This window comes from Astatotilapia calliptera, chromosome 7 (genome assembly GCF_900246225.1).
Source record: "Astatotilapia calliptera chromosome 7, fAstCal1.2, whole genome shotgun sequence".
Taxonomy (NCBI): domain Eukaryota; kingdom Metazoa; phylum Chordata; class Actinopteri; order Cichliformes; family Cichlidae; genus Astatotilapia; species Astatotilapia calliptera.
The window spans coordinates 49340580-49359161 of record NC_039308.1 but is presented as its reverse complement, the minus strand read 5'-3'; the positions used below and the strand labels follow the sequence as shown (position 1 = coordinate 49359161).

At 40.5% G+C, this 18582-nt stretch overlaps 1 protein-coding gene across 1 annotated transcript in view; it reads left to right on the top strand.

Annotated features, from left to right (window-relative positions):
* Positions 1 to 18582, top strand: part of tead4 (TEA domain transcription factor 4) — a gene marked incomplete at its 5' end in the record, with an annotated part of 36056 nt that overhangs the window by 5453 nt on the left and 12021 nt on the right. Inside the window, 3 exons of the mRNA XM_026172254.1 lie at positions 3575 to 3915; positions 15802 to 15866; positions 18407 to 18469. Of these exons, the coding sequence (XP_026028039.1) occupies positions 3575 to 3915; positions 15802 to 15866; positions 18407 to 18469 (469 nt within the window). The remainder of the gene's footprint in view (positions 1 to 3574; positions 3916 to 15801; positions 15867 to 18406; positions 18470 to 18582) is intronic.

Here is an 18582-nt window from a genome sequence, read left to right as displayed (position 1 = left end):
GCGTTTTAACTTGTGTATGTGTGGGCATATTTGTGTTTTTGTGTGTCCCAAGTGTGTTTTTTTTTTCCCCCTCTGTCTCACAAGTTTTAACCATGACCGGGTTTGCTTAGTTGGTCAGTGTGTACAGTTGTGTAAAGGAGTCGGGGCAGCCAAGGGGTTACGTGGCCCCTTGACCACAGCACCAGCTGGGGGATTATCCTGTTGAGCAGATCCAGTGTAGAGGGGCCACGCTGGGGCTGGTCTGGAGGCGTGAGGGAGGGGAGAGGGCTGTTTTAAGGCATGGCTTAGGTTAATTAACCTCCTGGACGCTTCGAGAGAGGCACAGAGCTCCACACTAATGGTTTATGGCCCCCACAGTTCTCACTTTGACATGCAGTGACCCTGAACTGGAGTTGTTTAGTTTAAAATCGCGTCCATAAACAATAGAAATGTCACACTGGGATTATATCTGTCAGTTTCAGAAAGTTTAGTTTTATCGCAATCCATTAGCTCTTGACTAGCTGGTGAGCTTGTGATCGAGATTACGCCTTACATAAGCTTTTTAACTAGTTTGAGTTATGTGAGGGATTTAATTCAGAAAACTTAGGTTGGATAAGGCTGGAGGGATCGTTTAAGCGAGCCATGTTATGTGACTTGGTTTCCTAGTTTTCTTCTTAATGGCAATAGGTCTGTTAAAATCTGTGGATAAACTAACGCCACTCCGTTACACCGCACATGTCACACAGATGCTTGGCTAGGCCGAGTATTTTTTAAGCATACGTTATAAAAGCAGTGCCACTTTGACCTTCACAGCGTCACAAGAAAAGATCTGTTAACTAGTTGATTATGAACAATGTCACACTTTGAGTGCAGGATCAGGTCAGATTTTTTTCCTTGAGGGTTATCCAGAGTTCAAAGGTTTGACTCCTGTTTACAAATGAATCATCACCTGGACACACGGCGAGTGCGTTATGCATTTTATTAATGATTAAATCTTTAAAATGGGAATTCTCGCAGTTTATAGAGATGAAACCATGAAACCTTATCCAATGGATGCTTCAAATGCTTCTTTCACAAACCCTAATCCTAAGTAGAACCGTTTTCCTGAATCCTTTTTATATTTTAAACGTCAGAATTAAACACTGAGAAGAATTGCTCATAGGTTTGTGTATGGACAGTCTGCTCCCTTAGTAAATATGGCATACTGCTTTTAGTGTTTTCTGACTTTTTGCTTTTCATGTGTTGGAGTTTGTGTGGGTTCAAGTTGTTTTTAAAATCTATATCCGTTGTTGTTTGTACACATGTAAGTTCATGCGTGTGTAAGAAACAGAATTTGATGGGGCCGAATGGCTGACTGGCCGGACGCCTTGCAGGAAGCTTTGTGGAACATCGGGGCGCTCAGAGGAAGTGCAGGGGTGGGGAGAGCAGGGGGTGGGGGATGGCTGGAGAGTCTTACTCACTCCCCAGATCTCTTGCCAATCACAGCCTTTTTCGTTTGAGATCCTTGTACTCTCTCCACACACGTTCAGGTTTGGCATTATAACTGACGTAATGGTCACCGCTTTTCTCGTTGCTGCCCTAAATGGCCATGGAGAGCACCGGCAGGAAAAAAGTCAGTGACACAAACCCCTGTTTGTATTGACTCATGAGTGCGGAGCTCTTTCTTCACCGCGTCCTACTATTGTGGCCGTTCTCCCGTTTTTCTCCTCCTTCTCCATTTGTCAAGAGGAAGCGGTGGAGCCGACAACTGTCTCATTCTCCCCTCCCAAATATACATAAGGGCTGTGTGCATATCCTAAAGAAATTGGTGCGTAGGGAAAACAGGATGTGAATCTGCTGCGACTCAAACATCCCTACACTGTCACCCTTCCCTCTGGATTTCAGCACTGTTTAGAAGTTTGTTTGTTTTCCCCCCCTGTCGCAAACAGTCACAGGAATGCATAAGTTAATCGTTTTAATAACTCATCTTGTTGTTACAACACTCTTACACCCCAAACAATGCATAAACACATTGATTAGGACCTCAGCTGAGGATTGTAATAACACAGTCACTTATAGCGCTGGTGAAGAAATGGACAATCCTTAAAAAAGCCCCATGGCTTTAATATCCTGCTGTGATTCCACTTGGCATGTGGGTCTAAGTGTGTCTGAGGATGCAACTTGCAACGTGACGCAACTTTAATGTGTCTTCTCATTTGTCACACCCCTCCTCTCCTCCAACACCACATGCCCTCCGTTATTTGTTTTCATGTTGGCATTAAACTTATTATTAATCTTTTTTTCCCCCAGTGAGGGTTAGCAGATGTTGAGCTGATGTGATCTAATAATGGCCCTAATGTAGCAGCTAGGTTGCTAATAGTGTAGCTAAGAACTGGGTCTCAGTGACATTTCCTCAACATGATTCACTTTTCTGAAGATATTATGAAGGCATGAAGATATTTGCTCAGTATTAAGAAAATAATAACATCCCACTGCCCCTTACATCTTCAGCATATCCCTTTTGCTTTCCATCCCTGTGATCTGTTGATGATGCTGTTGTAAATCAACATTTAGTACTTAAGCATAAGTTAGCTACTGAAAAAAAGCGAGCAGAAACAGAATAGAAATGTTAAATTGCAATTAAAAAAGTTTTTTAAAGGTGCCGTGTAGTTTCAAACTGCAGCTTTTCAAACAGCTCCAAAAATTTGTCACAAAATGTTTCTGTGAGCTAAATGTACAGTTTCTCCCAGGGAGAGACCCCCCCCCCCCCCCCCCCCAAAAAAAAGGAGAGGAAAGGACAGGTGTAGCTGCTCAGCTAGTATATTTTCCTAATCTTTCAATTTTATTGTCCTGATTTATTAGTTTTAATTCCGATATTGGATATTGTGTTTTTGTGTTTTTGTGAAATGTCATGAAAAATAAGTTGTTACTAGTTTTGTGTTATTCACTGGTTACCAGGCACTTTAGTCCAGGCTACCTTTTATACTAACTTTGTAGTGTCTAGGTGATCGAAATCTGCCATGTAGCTCACTTAAGATCTGCTTATATCAGTTGTCAAAATCCACAAAGAGCAGTGATGTCGGAGTAGCAACACAAATCAGCTGATCACATTCTGTACACAAAGAACATTGTACTGGAATGCACAAAACAAATTATTATGTGACTCTTTTCTGGTTAATTCTGCATTGCTACACCTGATCTTCAGGTTCCCCAACGCACCGAAGTCCATTTTAACCCCTGCTTCTAAATGAAAGAACTAAGATTTTGAATAATGGTCTTTACAGGCTGTGTGTGGTAACTGTTGTAGCTGCTGACCAAATAAGCTGAATAAATGATAAAATTATAAAATGTTAGTTAATAACAGTCATTGGTTTTGTGAAATGCTTATCATAGGAAATGTTCTATTGTTGCTGTTTTAGTAACAGCACAAATGATATCAAACGTTTAAAAGCATACATATAAGTGGTTGTCCTTGTTAGATAACAAAAAACACTATTGTTATCTACACACTATTTTGGAAATAATGTAAAATCATTAAAACATTTTGTGTAAACTGACAGAGCACCACTTCAATTTTTTCCTCTTCTGCCTTTCTTTTCTGTCCTGCCACATCCAGACGCAGCATCACCATCACACCTGTGCAGTTCATACAGACAGATTTGCTCCCTGCGGACACCTCGATCTCCTTCCACGTCCATCTACCACAAAGCTCAGACCCTCTACCACTCGCTCTGTGGTCCTCTCTCTGTCATCCCACCACGTCTGCAGAGTGGGTGCCAGCTCCCTCCCCCAGGGGTGGGAGTGAGGAGCTGGGGGACGGACTCGACAAACCCCTAGAGAATGATGCCGAGGGTGTGTGGAGCCCTGACATCGAGCAGAGCTTCCAGGAAGCCCTGGCCATCTACCCACCCTGTGGCCGTAGGAAGATCATCCTCTCAGATGAGGGCAAGATGTACGGTACGCCCATCTCTATAGTCTACTCTCCCTGTGAAGGACAGGATGATGTTCTCATGTGAACCAGGGTTGAGGATAATTCTCCTTAAATTAAACAAGTCAAGAAGTCTCCAATTTGATTTAACAATATGTTACACTTTCAGACACACAGGTCCTTAATGCATAGTGTATCATATTTGATACACAGAGTCTTTATGAGTTGTTAAGACTTCTACATCATTGGTGTGTGTTTTTGTTCTTTTCTCTACCAAAAAAACCTACAACTCTATAATGTGTTTTCAAGTGCTAAACTGCAAAAAAAAAAAATGCTGGATGTAGCAAATATGACACAAATTAAAACATATATATAGAAATGGATGATTTTTTTAAATTTGTCAGAAAGTTTAATAATCACTTCCCCCAAAAAAAGAATTTTATGACAATTAATTCACAGTTGAGGCTTTAAAGGGTTAAGCCATATTCACTTGCTATATATATATATGCACTCTTGACTCTTGACAACCATGCAAATCATTTGGCTTACTTAGACACTCAGAAATTGGCATGTCACAGCTGACCATTTTATATTATAGACTAGGGGTGTCAAACATAAGGCCCTGGGAACTTAATCAGCCTGGCAAAGAATCCGGCAACAACAAAAACCTTCTGCTTTATAAATACAGAACAGTCTGGGCAACGAACCTTTTCTTTAATTGTACACATTTATTTCTCAAGATTTAGGTCCAAAGATTTCTGCAGCATTTCTTTAGCATTTAAAAAAACTGAGATGAAATTACATTTCTTTTTCTCATATTGACATTTCTCAGGGATTAAATTACTTTACACTGAAAGAAAGGGGATTTTTACTGGTCTTGCCACTTAAGATCAAAGTGAGCTGTATGTGGCTCATGATGTAAGATGCATTTGACATCCGTAGCAAGAGTGTTAAAGTATTACATTTATAAATTAAGAATGATTTTATTTTTTTTACATTCACAACACAAATGTTGGTCATGGCATATAAAGCAAATAGTGTGAAGGTATCTCCATGAATTAGATTTTGCCTCAACAGAAAAGACAGCTGAGGTGGGATCCAAATTCTTTGACTGTGCTAAATGTGCTGTTTGAATAATATATTGATTAATATACAGTTAACTTTTCTGATGCATTCAAAACTGTGAGAAATTAATGTGTTCATTGCTGGTTTGTCAGTAACATAATGATTTCTTGTAACTGGACTATTGTGAAAATCCACCTGTGAGCCTCTTTGAATACTTCCAAACCTTTATAACTTGTTGTGGGGCAAAAAGAGATAAATATTCACCCCCACACACGCCTCATTATAAACTGAACTGTATATCTGCTTAAATTAGGGCCAGTGACATTTTTAGATATGTGTTTGCATATACATGCATGGGTTTAGGTTAACTGGTGATCCAAAAATGCCCTTAGGAGTGAATGTGAGCATGAATAGTTGCTCTGCGACAGACTGGCAACCTGTCTAGGGCGTACCGTGCCTCGTGGCCTTTGACAGCTAGGTTTCGAACACATCTACATATCAGTGTTTGGCAATTATCATAGGGCCACCAAGTGGATACAGGAAATATTTCATGCTTTGATGTACTTCTTCCTCCTGTTATATGACAGATAACCAGAAACCTTCAGACCTTGAGTCCTGGCTATATTTAAAAAATTCTGAGCTTGCATAGAATGGTGCATCCTATCAGTATGGTAAATGCGAAGTTACTGTAGAGGTAATAGGGATGCTTAAAAACAGTATGAAATATCGAACACACTGAGATGTGGTAGCAGCTTTTCAGTTTTTATGGGTCTTGCATGTGAGAGTGGCGAAATGGCTCTATAGCACCAGCACAAAATTTCAAAAAAGAAGCCCTACATTTCATCTTCATATATGAAATCTAACATCCCAAATTCAACCCTAAAATAGTCGTCTTTAGTTTGTAGTTGCTACATAACTACACTGCAGGTCTTTCGATAATGAATGTGTGGAAAATGTCATTCCCAAACAGGTGTTGGGAAGGTGAGGTGACATGCCTTTACAGCATTTTGCTGAAAGATGTTTGGCGACAGATGGTTTGGCCCCCTGAGTGACTGTTTGATAGTAGATCTGGTAGGTGGAAAACAGAGCAGCCAGAGGTAGTGGTGCTTTCAGACAGACTCTGTCATCGCCTTGTTTTGTCACCGTGCCAGACAGCTCCTTTAACTGTTAGCTTTGCCTGGCCTAGCTTGGTGACCTATTGAGGTCATGGCCATCCTCTGATCATCACTTAAACCCTTATAAAGCCTGTAATAATAGTTGGAGTAGGGCATGAGAGAGGGGCAGGTGTGTCACTCTGTGTCACGGGGCCGTGGCGAGGGGTGGGGGAGGACTGGATCAGCAAAGATGTGGGGTTAGGGGTTTTTTTTTGTCAAGGAAAGCACTGAGGGACCCCTTCCTCCCTGTGGGGGTCAGGGGCAGGCGATGCGTGCCAGGGAGTGCGTCGGCTTGCCAAGAATGGCATGCACGCTTGAAGCCCGGGGGTTCAAGGCAGCTTGGCTGTAACCCTAAACCAGAATAGACGTTTACCCTTTGAGCGCCTGGAGGGGGGAGGAGGGGTGGACAAATAAACACCAAGGTGGGCAGCGGTGTCGTGTATGGCCTCGATGCACGGCACAACTCTCTCACACCTGTCTCAGCTGTGCGTATATCTGTCAGTTTCATTTTAGGTAGAAGTCATATTCTGTTTTTCTGCTATCTCTGATTTACCGCCCTCATATCTTTTAGTCTCAGTCTCTTTTCGTTCTTAATGAACAACCGCTTTTCTCTCTCTCTCTCGTGTCTGCTGGTGTAGCCGCCTTTCATTTCGCCTCCAGCTGTTCCCTGAGTTCAACCTGACAGCCTTGTGGCAAATCCGGATTTATGACTTGAGAAATGAGGCAGGACTGAGCCCATGCATGGCCCACTTTGCCCCCATTGCCTCTAAACAGAAAGAGCAGCCCGTCCCTTAAAGCCTTTGCAGCCCCTGCAGCTCCCCTTTTATCGCCATCCCCGAGGTCACCGGTGGCCAACAACTCAAGTTATTCAAGCAACCACAATCGATGCAAAGCCACTTTGAAGGTCTTTAGTGTCGTTAATGTTGTTAAAGCGCAGATGGGTGGTCTTTAATCAGGTAGCTAAATCAAATATCAACTTAGAATATCTCTAAAGGCATACATGAAATAGTAAATCCATGACTTAATGCTTTTAGAAATGTGATTTACTGTAGTTGTCTAGTGCAGGTTAAATATGGATACATAGACAAAACAAACTGTTAGCAAAATAACTGTGTGTCTGTTGGCTGAGGACGACATGCTCCGAATTTCAGGTTGAATTCCACTTCGAAGAATGAATGCCATTCTTTGCTAAACAATATGATATTGAGTCTCCAGGCAGGCAAAACAGAAGCAGAGTGTTTGGATCACCTTCTGCATTGTAAATTCCTAAATCGAATAAAAGCTTTTTCACTGCATACTCTGCATATACGCGCCACATTTTTTCCCATAATACCATGTATTGCCCCGGCCCCCGTGCCCATTACTCAACAGACGTATTAGCTTGCTTATTAGGGACGGTGTCACGGAAATTGTGGCGGTTATGTGCTTCAGCAGTAATTCGACATGCATCTGCCAAGGAAAACATTTCCTGCCTTGTGTGGCTCTCAGCAAGCGATGTGCCCCGTGGTCAGAACGAAGGCCCCATGCTGCAATAATGGAAAGAAAGTCCCAAAATGTGCTGACAGCTCTCACTAAAAGAATGTAGCTCTGGAAATATGATTATCTCCCCCTGTTTATTTGTGGCCATATATCTGCCACGCTAATTTATGTGCTGCTTTTGCAAATGTAATTGTTTTCTTTTAATGATGTCTTTTTAATACCTTCCTTTTTTAAATTTAGCAGCATTATCTCTTTTTTATTATCTCTTGCGTCACACAAAGTTTTATGCAGCTGTTTGGTTTTGTCATTCTGGATTTCATAACATCTGTGTAGGGAGCACTTTTCTCACATTTTGACGTGTCTTATTTCCTCTTTGGAAAAAAAAAAAGGTCTGTGTTAGTGAAGTGGATAAACTCAACAAAGCTCCCGACAGTAGTGACATATTCTTTCTGTCAGTTCAGAACAAAGAATACCCACACAGTGAATCATGCTCCCACCGCGCTTGGCTTGCGCAACGTGTCAGCCCATTGTCGCTTTTTGTCAGGCGATGCAAACGTGTTTTTGTCTCAAGTCGTGCTCCTAATGAACATAACGGTAAAGGTCAGTGGAAAGCTAACAGCGAGTCCTCACCTAGGTCCAGACTGTGGCAGTAAAGTGAGAGATTCACCAGCAGTGTTGACCCGGTGACCTTTGAGGAAGCTGAAGGCCTGTGTTTTCAAGTGGTTTCCTTCAGTAGCTCTGCCTCAGTTGCCTGCTTGAAGAAGTGAGATCATATATGTAGGTAGAGGTGAAATGAAGACACTGATACAGACATAGTGCCGTCGTTTGGAAAAATGAATAATGTGTTTTTTTTATTTACTTAGGGTTTTTTTTGTAGCAGTCCAGATTTTGAATTAGTGACATTATTTGTTTAACCTGAAAATAATTTAGAAATAATAGAAAGTCATTTATTTAATCACCTTAATGAACTGATAATAGTATACTGCCACAAAAGTGTTTGTGGATATATTTTTCCTGCAATTACATTGCATATGAATCATTTATGGGAGACACCCAAACCTTAGTGATGATAGGATGATGATAGGATGACATGGAAGGTTCTCATGAGAAATCTGGAGTCTTTACTCCAGGTTTAAGGCTGTCATGGGATTTGATGCTGTCCGGAGACACCCCCCCCTTTGCTGACTTCTGGAATCTTACACACTACTCTCTCGCCTTTTTTTCACCAATGACTTCTCTCTCTGTCTCAGAGTGCAACCAGTAAGATATGGTGAGCAGCACCATCCATGCAACAGGGTTGCCTCTGCCACTTTATTTAATCTTTTCAGATCTACAAGGTTGAAAGAAACAAGTAGAAAGATGTGCCTGCAAAATTACACACACACTTCCCTGCGTAAGTCATAGCAACTCTTAAGACACTAGTGGATTTGAAATCTGTTAGATCTTCACGCCTCTGCTCTAGTCTGATCATGGAAGTTACTCTGATATAGGGCTGCCACAAACGATTATTTTGATAGTCGACTAGTCACCGATTATTTTTGCAATTAGTGACTAATCAGATCATCATCCATTGGACGTAAAACGTACAGCTTATTACACCAGCAGCATCTGCTCTTATATAACTATCATTAGCTTACAGCTTTAAGTGTTTAAGGTATGTGCTAACTAAAAATAAAGACAATATGATAGTTTATTAAATTTTAATGAAATTTGCAGATTGTTTCGGTGAAGTTTAATAAACTCCTTGCTATCTAAAATATAACAGGACACCGGAGTAAATTCTCGAGCATCTCACACTTCTGATAATCAGCTGTCTGCTTGATGTTTATTCAGTTGTGTAAAACTATAACTTTAATCTCAGCCAAACCGATTTACCCCAGAACTTAAAAAAAAAAAGCCAAACAATAACATTTTTAAGTTATCTAAGTGACTTATATATGTTTAACCTGAGTAGCAAAAGACCGTGGGGAGTTTGAAAACGATTTGCGGGGAGTCCGGTGTTCTCACGGCTCTAGTTAGCCTTGCCCCCGGCTAGCTATCGAGCTAGTGGGTAACAGACGTCTCCGAAAACGTCGGAGCGCTTTTGAAAATATGTGGCGTCTTGATAAACTGAGCAGATATTTGAGGTTTACACAGCTACATTCTCGCCTGAAAATATGTTAAACGTTTATTTTGTGACCCAGAAAGAATAATAAGAGTAATATTAAAACTAACTAGCTGCCGCCATTGTTGGAAACTGAGCTGAGCTGCGCTATGAATTCTGGGACACAGCTTCTTCTTCTTCGGGGTTTAACGGCAGCTGGCATCCTTGTACATGCAGTGCTGCCATCTTCGGTTTTAGTCCGTTATTACACTCTTAAATTCTACTACTTTTTCCTGCGTCTTTTGTGATCTTACAAAGCTTCAAACGACGCGTCGACTATTAAATGAGTCGTCGACGATTTTGATAGTCAAGGTAATCGTGACTAGTCGACTAGTCGACTACTGTGATAGGACAGTTTGGTTTTTGGAAGTATGCATGACACATAGAAACTCATAGAAACACACAAATACAAAGGTCAGATACAAATACAAAGACACATCAAATACAGATGTGTCTTTGGAGAGTATCATAGGAATTTCTAAACAGTTATTATTGCTATTGTTATTAACGCTTAAATATGGCAAAGATGCAACACAGCGTAGTGTATGGATATTTGACACATTGTTTTATGTGTATCAGTTAATGTGGTATGGATATCCATAGGACTTTATGCAAAAAGGGTTATTTATTTACACATATATACATATATAATGGATAAAAGAAAATGTCAAAACAGTCCATGCAGGACCCAGCACACCAGTCGGTGTCTATATGGTAATGTCATGAATGCACTGGGTAGAGAGAAACACTGAAAAGCAGAGGGAGTGAGATCAGACCGGGCCAGTTATAACTGCATCTGCATCTCTGAAGGGCAAATTTATGAATTTTACTACCAGCCAGGCCCGGCGGTTGACTTTGACAGAACTTTACAAAACCCGTCCACTTTTCCCTGATCTTTATCAACAGGCCTGAGGAGGAAGAGGAGAAGACAAAAGACAAAAGAAGGCAACAGCTTTTCTAACGTCTTGCATGACTTTTTTATTCTCCATTACTGAATACAGTTAAGAGATGTTTTCAATTGTCTACAGGCTGGAACAGGGGCAGCTGTTTTTATGCTTCTTTTATACAAATAGAAATGTTTCTTTTAAAATAACTTTATTTCAACACCAGTATTTTATTTGAAACCCACCTCCCAACTATTAGTTTGATAATCCAAACAACTAATTTGATTAGCATTTGGCATACAAAAAGTGTACATGTTCTAAAAATACGAAATCAGATGTGCAACATTCATAACTTATAACTCTACTTTGCTGAAATGTAACCACTTGTCACCGTTGTAAGTTAACTGTTATATAAATGACAAATCAGATTGCTGTGAGGGGGTACATGCTTTTCTATGTAATATTACTATGCCTTGAAGGTTCTGTAAGGACTGTCACATTCAGAGGTGGGTAATATATTTCCTATAGCAATGATATCACAATATGACATCACATAAACATTTATACCTGTATAATCACGGGCGATATGACAAGGCACGACACTAGTGACATTATAACTTTAAATTGGAGGAAAAGAGAACACCGAGTCACAACCCAGTGACTCAGTATTGGCCAGTGCCCTAAAATGAGGTGTCAAAATTCTTATCTGAAGTGAAAAAGCTGGATCATGTCACACATCTTGTTTGCTGACCACGCAATTTTTACTTGTGGTATTGTTGCAGTACATGTTGGATGTTGTAAATACATTTTACTTTGGCTTATTCAAAAAATATTACGCAACTAACAAAGTATACATTAACCTTCCACTAACCATTCAGTTGTCTTGTTAACAGTTAACAGGTGTGTCTCTTTGAATGGTGGTCCAAGTGTGAAATAATGTTATAGATGATTTTTTTTATAGTAATGTTATTACAGCTTTATAGAAGCTCTTCTAACTTACACGTTTCCCTCACTCATATGGTGGTGATATTATTATAAACTTTTTCCTACATTGCAAAGCCCAGCAGTATATCTTGAGCGCAGTAAAACCCTGACTTGGCTTCTTCTACATCACTTTTCATACCCTTAAGAAATGTTTCCAGAATCAGATTCCCCCTTAGACGAGTCCGTGACTGCAGGCAGTGTGATAAACAACATCAGACCGCTGACCACTGGGTGATGGTATAATGTTCCTACTGACTTTCCTGCAGCCTTGGCTGGCACTGGTTCTCTGTCTGTGCTGGTCCCATTGGATATCATGATCTCATCGCTGTGTGACTGAGTCGCCTCTCTGATCTCATGGGTGTGTTGGAGGGTATTTTTGAGGGGCCCTTCCCCAAGCACACTAGGAGTGGCAGGGCATCTGATATGTGAGCATGAGGCGAAGTGTGTTTGACGGCTCCTTAATGACGTTGTGTATCGCTTGGAATACATACAATATTGTCATACTGTCCATCGCTATGGTGACAGAATAATTTTGAAATCATTCAATTTTGAATTGAATTGTTAAATTGTTTCACTTTACTATAGAACAGAAAAACAATAGCTCTTAGGAGCTGTTGTTTTTTTTTGTTTTTTTTTTAACCATACAGCCTTTCAGGAAGCTACAGCTCTAGGTTAGAGCTACAGCTCTAACCTCACTGTCTTTTGCTTGCTCTAAGAATGGCACTTTACAGGTTGATCAAGTTTTACAACAACTTACATTCAGGGCATGACAAAGGTTCAAAAAATCTGGCGAGAAAAATGACAAAATTGAAGAACTGCATTCATCTGTGGAGACATGCTCACACATCTGTGTCTGCTACTTTGAAAATCCCTATTGGATATGCAATGTACATCTTACTGTACACTGAAGATAAATTGGTGGGAACTGGAAGAACTTGCTGCTGTAATGTGAGGAACTCAATGCAGGCAACTTAATGTTCATTTGAGGTCAAGTACTGTGAGGACTTTGACAAAGCTCTGTGTTCGTCTTTTCAAGAGTTTGATTGCGAGGAAATGTGGAACACTTTCTTAATCCCTGGGGAATTAAAGAAATATGCATTTAGGGGCTCAAACAATCGGCCAGCGAGTGCACCTCCTGATAAACACTAAACGGTTGAGGAGTTACAGCCCTGAAAGGAAAATAAGATTGAGACGGAATGAATGCCGCAGCTGGGGCTGGAGTGTGTGTGTGTGTGTGTGTGTGTGTGTGTGTGTGTGTGTGTGTGTGTGTGTGTGTGTGTGCCAGTATATGTCTATATCGACTTGTGTGGTTGTGTGTATAAACTGGAGTGCAAAGCATTTTGGAGCAGGGTTTAGTCCACAAAAGCCTTATACAAAAGCAGTCCTACAGTTGGATAATACTGAATGTGTGTGTGAGTGTGTATGTGTTTCAGGGGCCTGAAGCTTTAGGCAGAATAATATCGACCATTTTTTCCTCTTTTACTCTCCAAACCGACTCTCATTTATTCTAATTCATGTCCTTATACCTTGACCATAGCAGCACGTTAAGAAAACACATTTTCTGCATATTTCAACCGTGTTATATAATGTGTAACACTTTTAGAGTTTTTACATGAACTGTAGTCCTTTTGACTCAGACCACCAGATCAGTAAAGTCTTCCACATGTTTTTCTAGTGGGAAAGGAGGAATAATATATTTTATTGTTAATTCCTCAGTGGCACCATAGACCTATAGGTTGCTCATTGTTTTATTTTATTTTTATTTTATTTTTTGTGCAGTAGGAATTTGTGAGTCCCACATTTCCAAAAGCGTTTCATCAAGCTGATCTAAGTTTAAGTCATTTATAGCTATTTGAGTTGGTTCAGGCAGCCAACAAAGTCAAGCTTGGCCTCAAGTTGCCTAAGTTGCTTTAGTTGCTCACTGTTTTGTTTTCAAGCGATGTCTGACGTAATCAGTGGCAATGAATGTCCTGGCTCAAATACCTGAATACAAGAATATGAATATATATACATAGAAATCATAGATCTGCCTTTGAGTTTTTGCAGTAAGGCCATCAAACCTTTGCTTGTGCTCGACCCAATCTCTCACTGCTTAGTATTTTACTACAGTTGGATTGCTGAGGTCGGGAAATATAACACAAGTCTCCTGGGGCAAGAAACACATGCCGTCACAGAGTCAGTTTTTTAAACTGACTTGGAGTAAAAAACTATAAACTTACTACAAAAGCAGACCCAGACAAAACGGATGGCTTGTTTTAAACTGGTTAGTCTGCCAGTTGGTGTTACTCAATGTCTGACTTCTTGGAATGGTGTTCTGCGCTGGTTCGAGAGCTTTGAGTAGAGTGAGAGTGATGGTGCAAATGGTGAAACCAAGACAAGAACTTGTGATGAAATGTAATTCTAGTTTTGATTTAACTGATAGTTAATCAGTGCATCAAAGCTCTCCATCCAGAACACAACGTGGGTTGTAATACGTTATAATTATCTATTTGAGGTTTCAAGAAAGCGCTTTACAAGTGGCAGATGTCTGGTTGAAAGGTTGTCTGTTTGTATATTTAGCAGCAAAACCTTCGTTAACACGTGCTTTCGAAAAGCATTAGGTGGAAATTCATGTCTGAGTGAACTGCTTGGGTGGGATCTAAGTTTACCATGATCTCCGAGTAGAAACTGTTTTGAATTCCGCACAAAATCTGATCACTTTTACTGGCTGACAAAATGTTTGATGGGGCTTGAGCCAGGTGTTAGGTTTCCATTTTTTCATCATTCAGAGTCATCTGATTGGCCGGTTTGAGTAGCGTTGTGAGGTCTGACCCAAACATCACTATGTGAGGGGAAAATCTGACGGGTTTATACCAGGTTGTGTGTCGTGACTGATCCGTGTGTTAATTCACATGGAGATGTGGTGCCAGGGGAAAAATGACCGTGTTTAAGAGGTGGTGCAAAGACTAGCAAACTCTTGTGTGACTGGTTGTGTATATTTTTGTGAGTTTGCGTGGGTGCACGAGAGGTCCTTAGAGTGATTCACTCAGTATGTGAGTGATCCGGGGAGTTTGTCTGTGTCCTCGCTTTTTCGTAGTGCCTAAAATAATGTGAATGTGTTGCTGCAGGGTTTCCATTAATAAATATGTTTCTAATTGCTCCCTTGAATAATCAATTATGAAAAAAAAGCCTCTTCGAATTTCCTAGCACCCACGTTGACATTAAACTGGTTATTTTGTGATCATTTACACTTACAAAAGAGTCACATGGTTGAGAAATTGCAGCCAGGTAATATGTGGAATTTTTGCCCAACAAATGACTATAATCAAAGTGTACATTTGTATGACAGAAACACACAAACACACAAGTTGAACCATTTCCTGTAAAACCTTCACTTATAGTAGCAACAACAAACGAAGGCTGCATTTTTCATTTTAGGCCTTACACTGCAGTTTTAATTTGGAAGATGAGTTAAAGAAACCACGTGATTGTTGGCCTCTATAGCAACTGTGGAATTTGGATGGGAGAGAACAAGCTCAAAATTTACTGCAGGCGTAAAAGCATATTCCATAAACATTGACACACACACCAGCTGTCTTACAGCCTCACCAGACCCACCCCCTTTGGTCAGTGGCCTGTGTCGTGTCTGTCCTGAGTCCGGTCTGAGGATCGCATGGCTGCAGCCTCCACCTGCTCTGCCAATTGGACCTGTCTGTCAGCAGTGGCAGAGCACAGGCACACACTGTGGGGATATGAGCTCAGCGTATACTGGGGGGGGGTCACCCCGGGACTGATGCAAGTTCTCTCACAGGCAGACATGTAAACTTAGCGATATACTTACACTTTCTGCCTTCAGCGTTGACACATTTGACAGCCTTGTGGTTACTTCGGGCACGTGCGTTTGCAAAGTTCTCTATACGTACAGCCATCTAAATGCTTACAACAATGTGCACACTCAGGCAAATCTGTTTCAAGCTATTCATTTTGCTGATTATATTCCTGATATGTGAACACGTAAACAGAGATTGTCTTACCTTATCTATTCAATTGTTTCAGTTTTCCTAACAAAGAAGCCGCGACAATCAATTCATGTCCATCAGTACGATTGCAATGCACTAGATGATGAGTTAGATCTGTTTCAAACCTCTGTAAAATTTCCAGTAACTGGTCCTTGTAATTAAAAAGTAAAATATGTTTTTTTCTCTCTCTCTTTTTGGACCCTTGCAGGAAGAAATGAGTTGATTGCACGATACATCAAACTTCGCACAGGGAAAACGCGGACCAGGAAGCAGGTGAGTTCTCTGCAAATACCATTTGTAGCAGCCTCTATTTTTGAACCCCTTCAGAAAATCCACTCCTGTTGAGTGATGCGCCAACACCCTATACATCCCCCCCCACTGAACCCTCAATCCCTGGAGGGCTGGAGATGATGATTGATTTAGGGCCGTGGCCCAATGCACAGATGCTATAAGATCATGTGTCGGTGTTGTATCTTCACCACCTTGTGGATCTGGTGCTTGTTAGTAGGGAAACGAAGCTGGGGAAAACAGTGGTCTGGATGGGAAACTGAGGCAGGACGTGGAGGGATTTGGAACTCAATCCTCAGTCCGGTATCTGATATGGAAGAACTGATGTATGGGGCTGTGATGGATGTGGAGAGAAAGGGTCTCTGCTAAGTCATCTGTCGGAGACACTGTGGGAATGAAAAGAGATGATTAGAGATGGAAACAGAAGGAGGGGCAGTGGTAGATCAGAGATGAGTAGTAAGACAGGTTGGAGGCAGAGAGGGACACCTGCTGGTTTATCTGTGGCAAACTGACTGCTGTTCTCCAGAACGACTACATAAGACTATAGACCCCATAATTATAGAATTCAAGCGAGAAATGGGATGAAAATGACAGTGTTTCAATAAAAATACATAAAAGCAAATTAGTTATCAATGAGTTTGTTTAACAGGTCATAACTTAAAAACTGAAACTTGAACTAGTGTGTAGTTTGTACACTTTTTACTTATCGTTTTATTAAAGTATATACATTTCAGTTACATGTCTATCACTGTTTTTTTTCTTGTTTTATAGTTTTTGTTTATTAGTGAATGAAGGGAATAAAACATTTGAATCCATGTAAGCATCTCCATGTGGCAGAGGCCCAAAATGCAAAGCATTTATACCACATTGTTGTTAAAGCAGCTACGCACACCAAAGCTCTGCGTTACAAACATACATCCAACTCTTGAGATCTGCTTTTAGACACTGTCTCATGCACCACCGCAGACAGATCAAAACTTCTTTTTTCTTTGACTTCAGTAACACACAGCAGCAGGTTAAACAATTCAGTTAAATCCAATTTCTTTATGTAGCATCAAAATACAACAACAGTCACCTCAAGATGCTTCATATGGTAAAGACCCTAAAATAGTATAGAGAAAACCCCAGTAATCAGATGACCCCCTATGAGCAAGCACTTGGTGACAGTGGGAAGGGAAAAATCATTTTAACAGGAACAACCAGAATCAGAGAGGGACAGCCATCTGCTGCCACCATTTGGTGGTGAAAGGGGGGAAGACAGGACAAAAGACACACTGTGGAGGAGAGCCAGAGATTAATAATAGCTAATTCTATCTCCAAAGTGAGAAAAGGAGCTGTGCACAATTTGAGTAAGTGGCACATTTGTCCTCTGGGGTTTCATTTTGGTCTTACATATCCAAACTGTGTGGTTTTTTGGGGGGGTTTTTTTGTGCACATCAGACAGCTGTGCTACGCATGTATTCAGTTCCTACAGTGAGATCATTGGGAAAACATGGATTGTGCTCAGGATTGATCCATCACAACTGTAGCTAAGTTTTAATTATTATTATTATTATTATTTCCTCTAGAGAATCATTATTCTTTAAAAGTGTTCAATTACTGAAGGAATTTCAGTTTTGCACCATAAATGCAGTATCATTTGCAAAAGTGATATTGCTGTGAGTATGAAACCTATCTAATCATTTAAGTATATAAAAAATAAGGCAACAGACAGGTGGTTAAGAAATCTATGTTCAGCCTATAGGTTTACTTTAGATACCACTTTTGCTAAGTGGTATCTTTTCTTTATATGCACACCTGGAATGTCAGAATTCCCGGAAAAAGAAAATAAATGTTGATACTTTTCACCGGGCTTTACAGATTTCAGTGTTCCTCATTTAAAAGGCTGTTTAACCAGAAAGCACTGTACATAAATACATTTTTTTAAACACACCAAGAGAAAACAGGACTGAAAAATAACACATAAAATTTTAGCTGCAACAAATCTTCCCAGGAACAGTCTTTGCAACTCTGAGTATCCCAGAAGAAAAAAGTAACTACTTTAATAAACTCCTAGGCACTAAACTCAGTGGACAATGGTTCACTTTTCTCATAAACCATAAATCTCATAAATCCTAATTTAACCCCTGGATATACCATACATTTCCTATCAAATAACAGGTATCAAATAACAGTGACAACGTGAAAGGGATCACTTATAGTGATGCACATGTGGCTTGAAAACAACTTCAGATGGATGATAATGTTTGTCTCCGACTACTGGACATGTAATAGTAATTAATATTAGTTGACCTTAGGTTTAAATTAACACCGTTTTTTAAAGTTGCTGATCGTCCGTGGATTAGAAAAAGAATAGCTCGTAGTTGCCACGCGGTCAAACATGTACACCTTTGGCCAGAGTTTCCAGTTCACCTGCCTTTGTCTTTTAAACTGTGCGAGGAAGCTCGACCAGTGGGAAAACCATGTAAACAGACCGTTTTTGTGGTTTATTACATTCAGTTGTTTTTGTTGTCTGTGCTTTCCAGGTGTCTAGTCATATCCAGGTTCTAGCTCGACGGAAGGCCAGGGAGATCCAGGTGAAGCTGAAGGTACGCTACGTGAGTCAAACTATTTTTATACATTCTCAAAATGCTTTTGACTATTCAAGATGTTGTTATTATCACTATTACTGCTAGATTTGACTTCAGGCTATAATCAGACC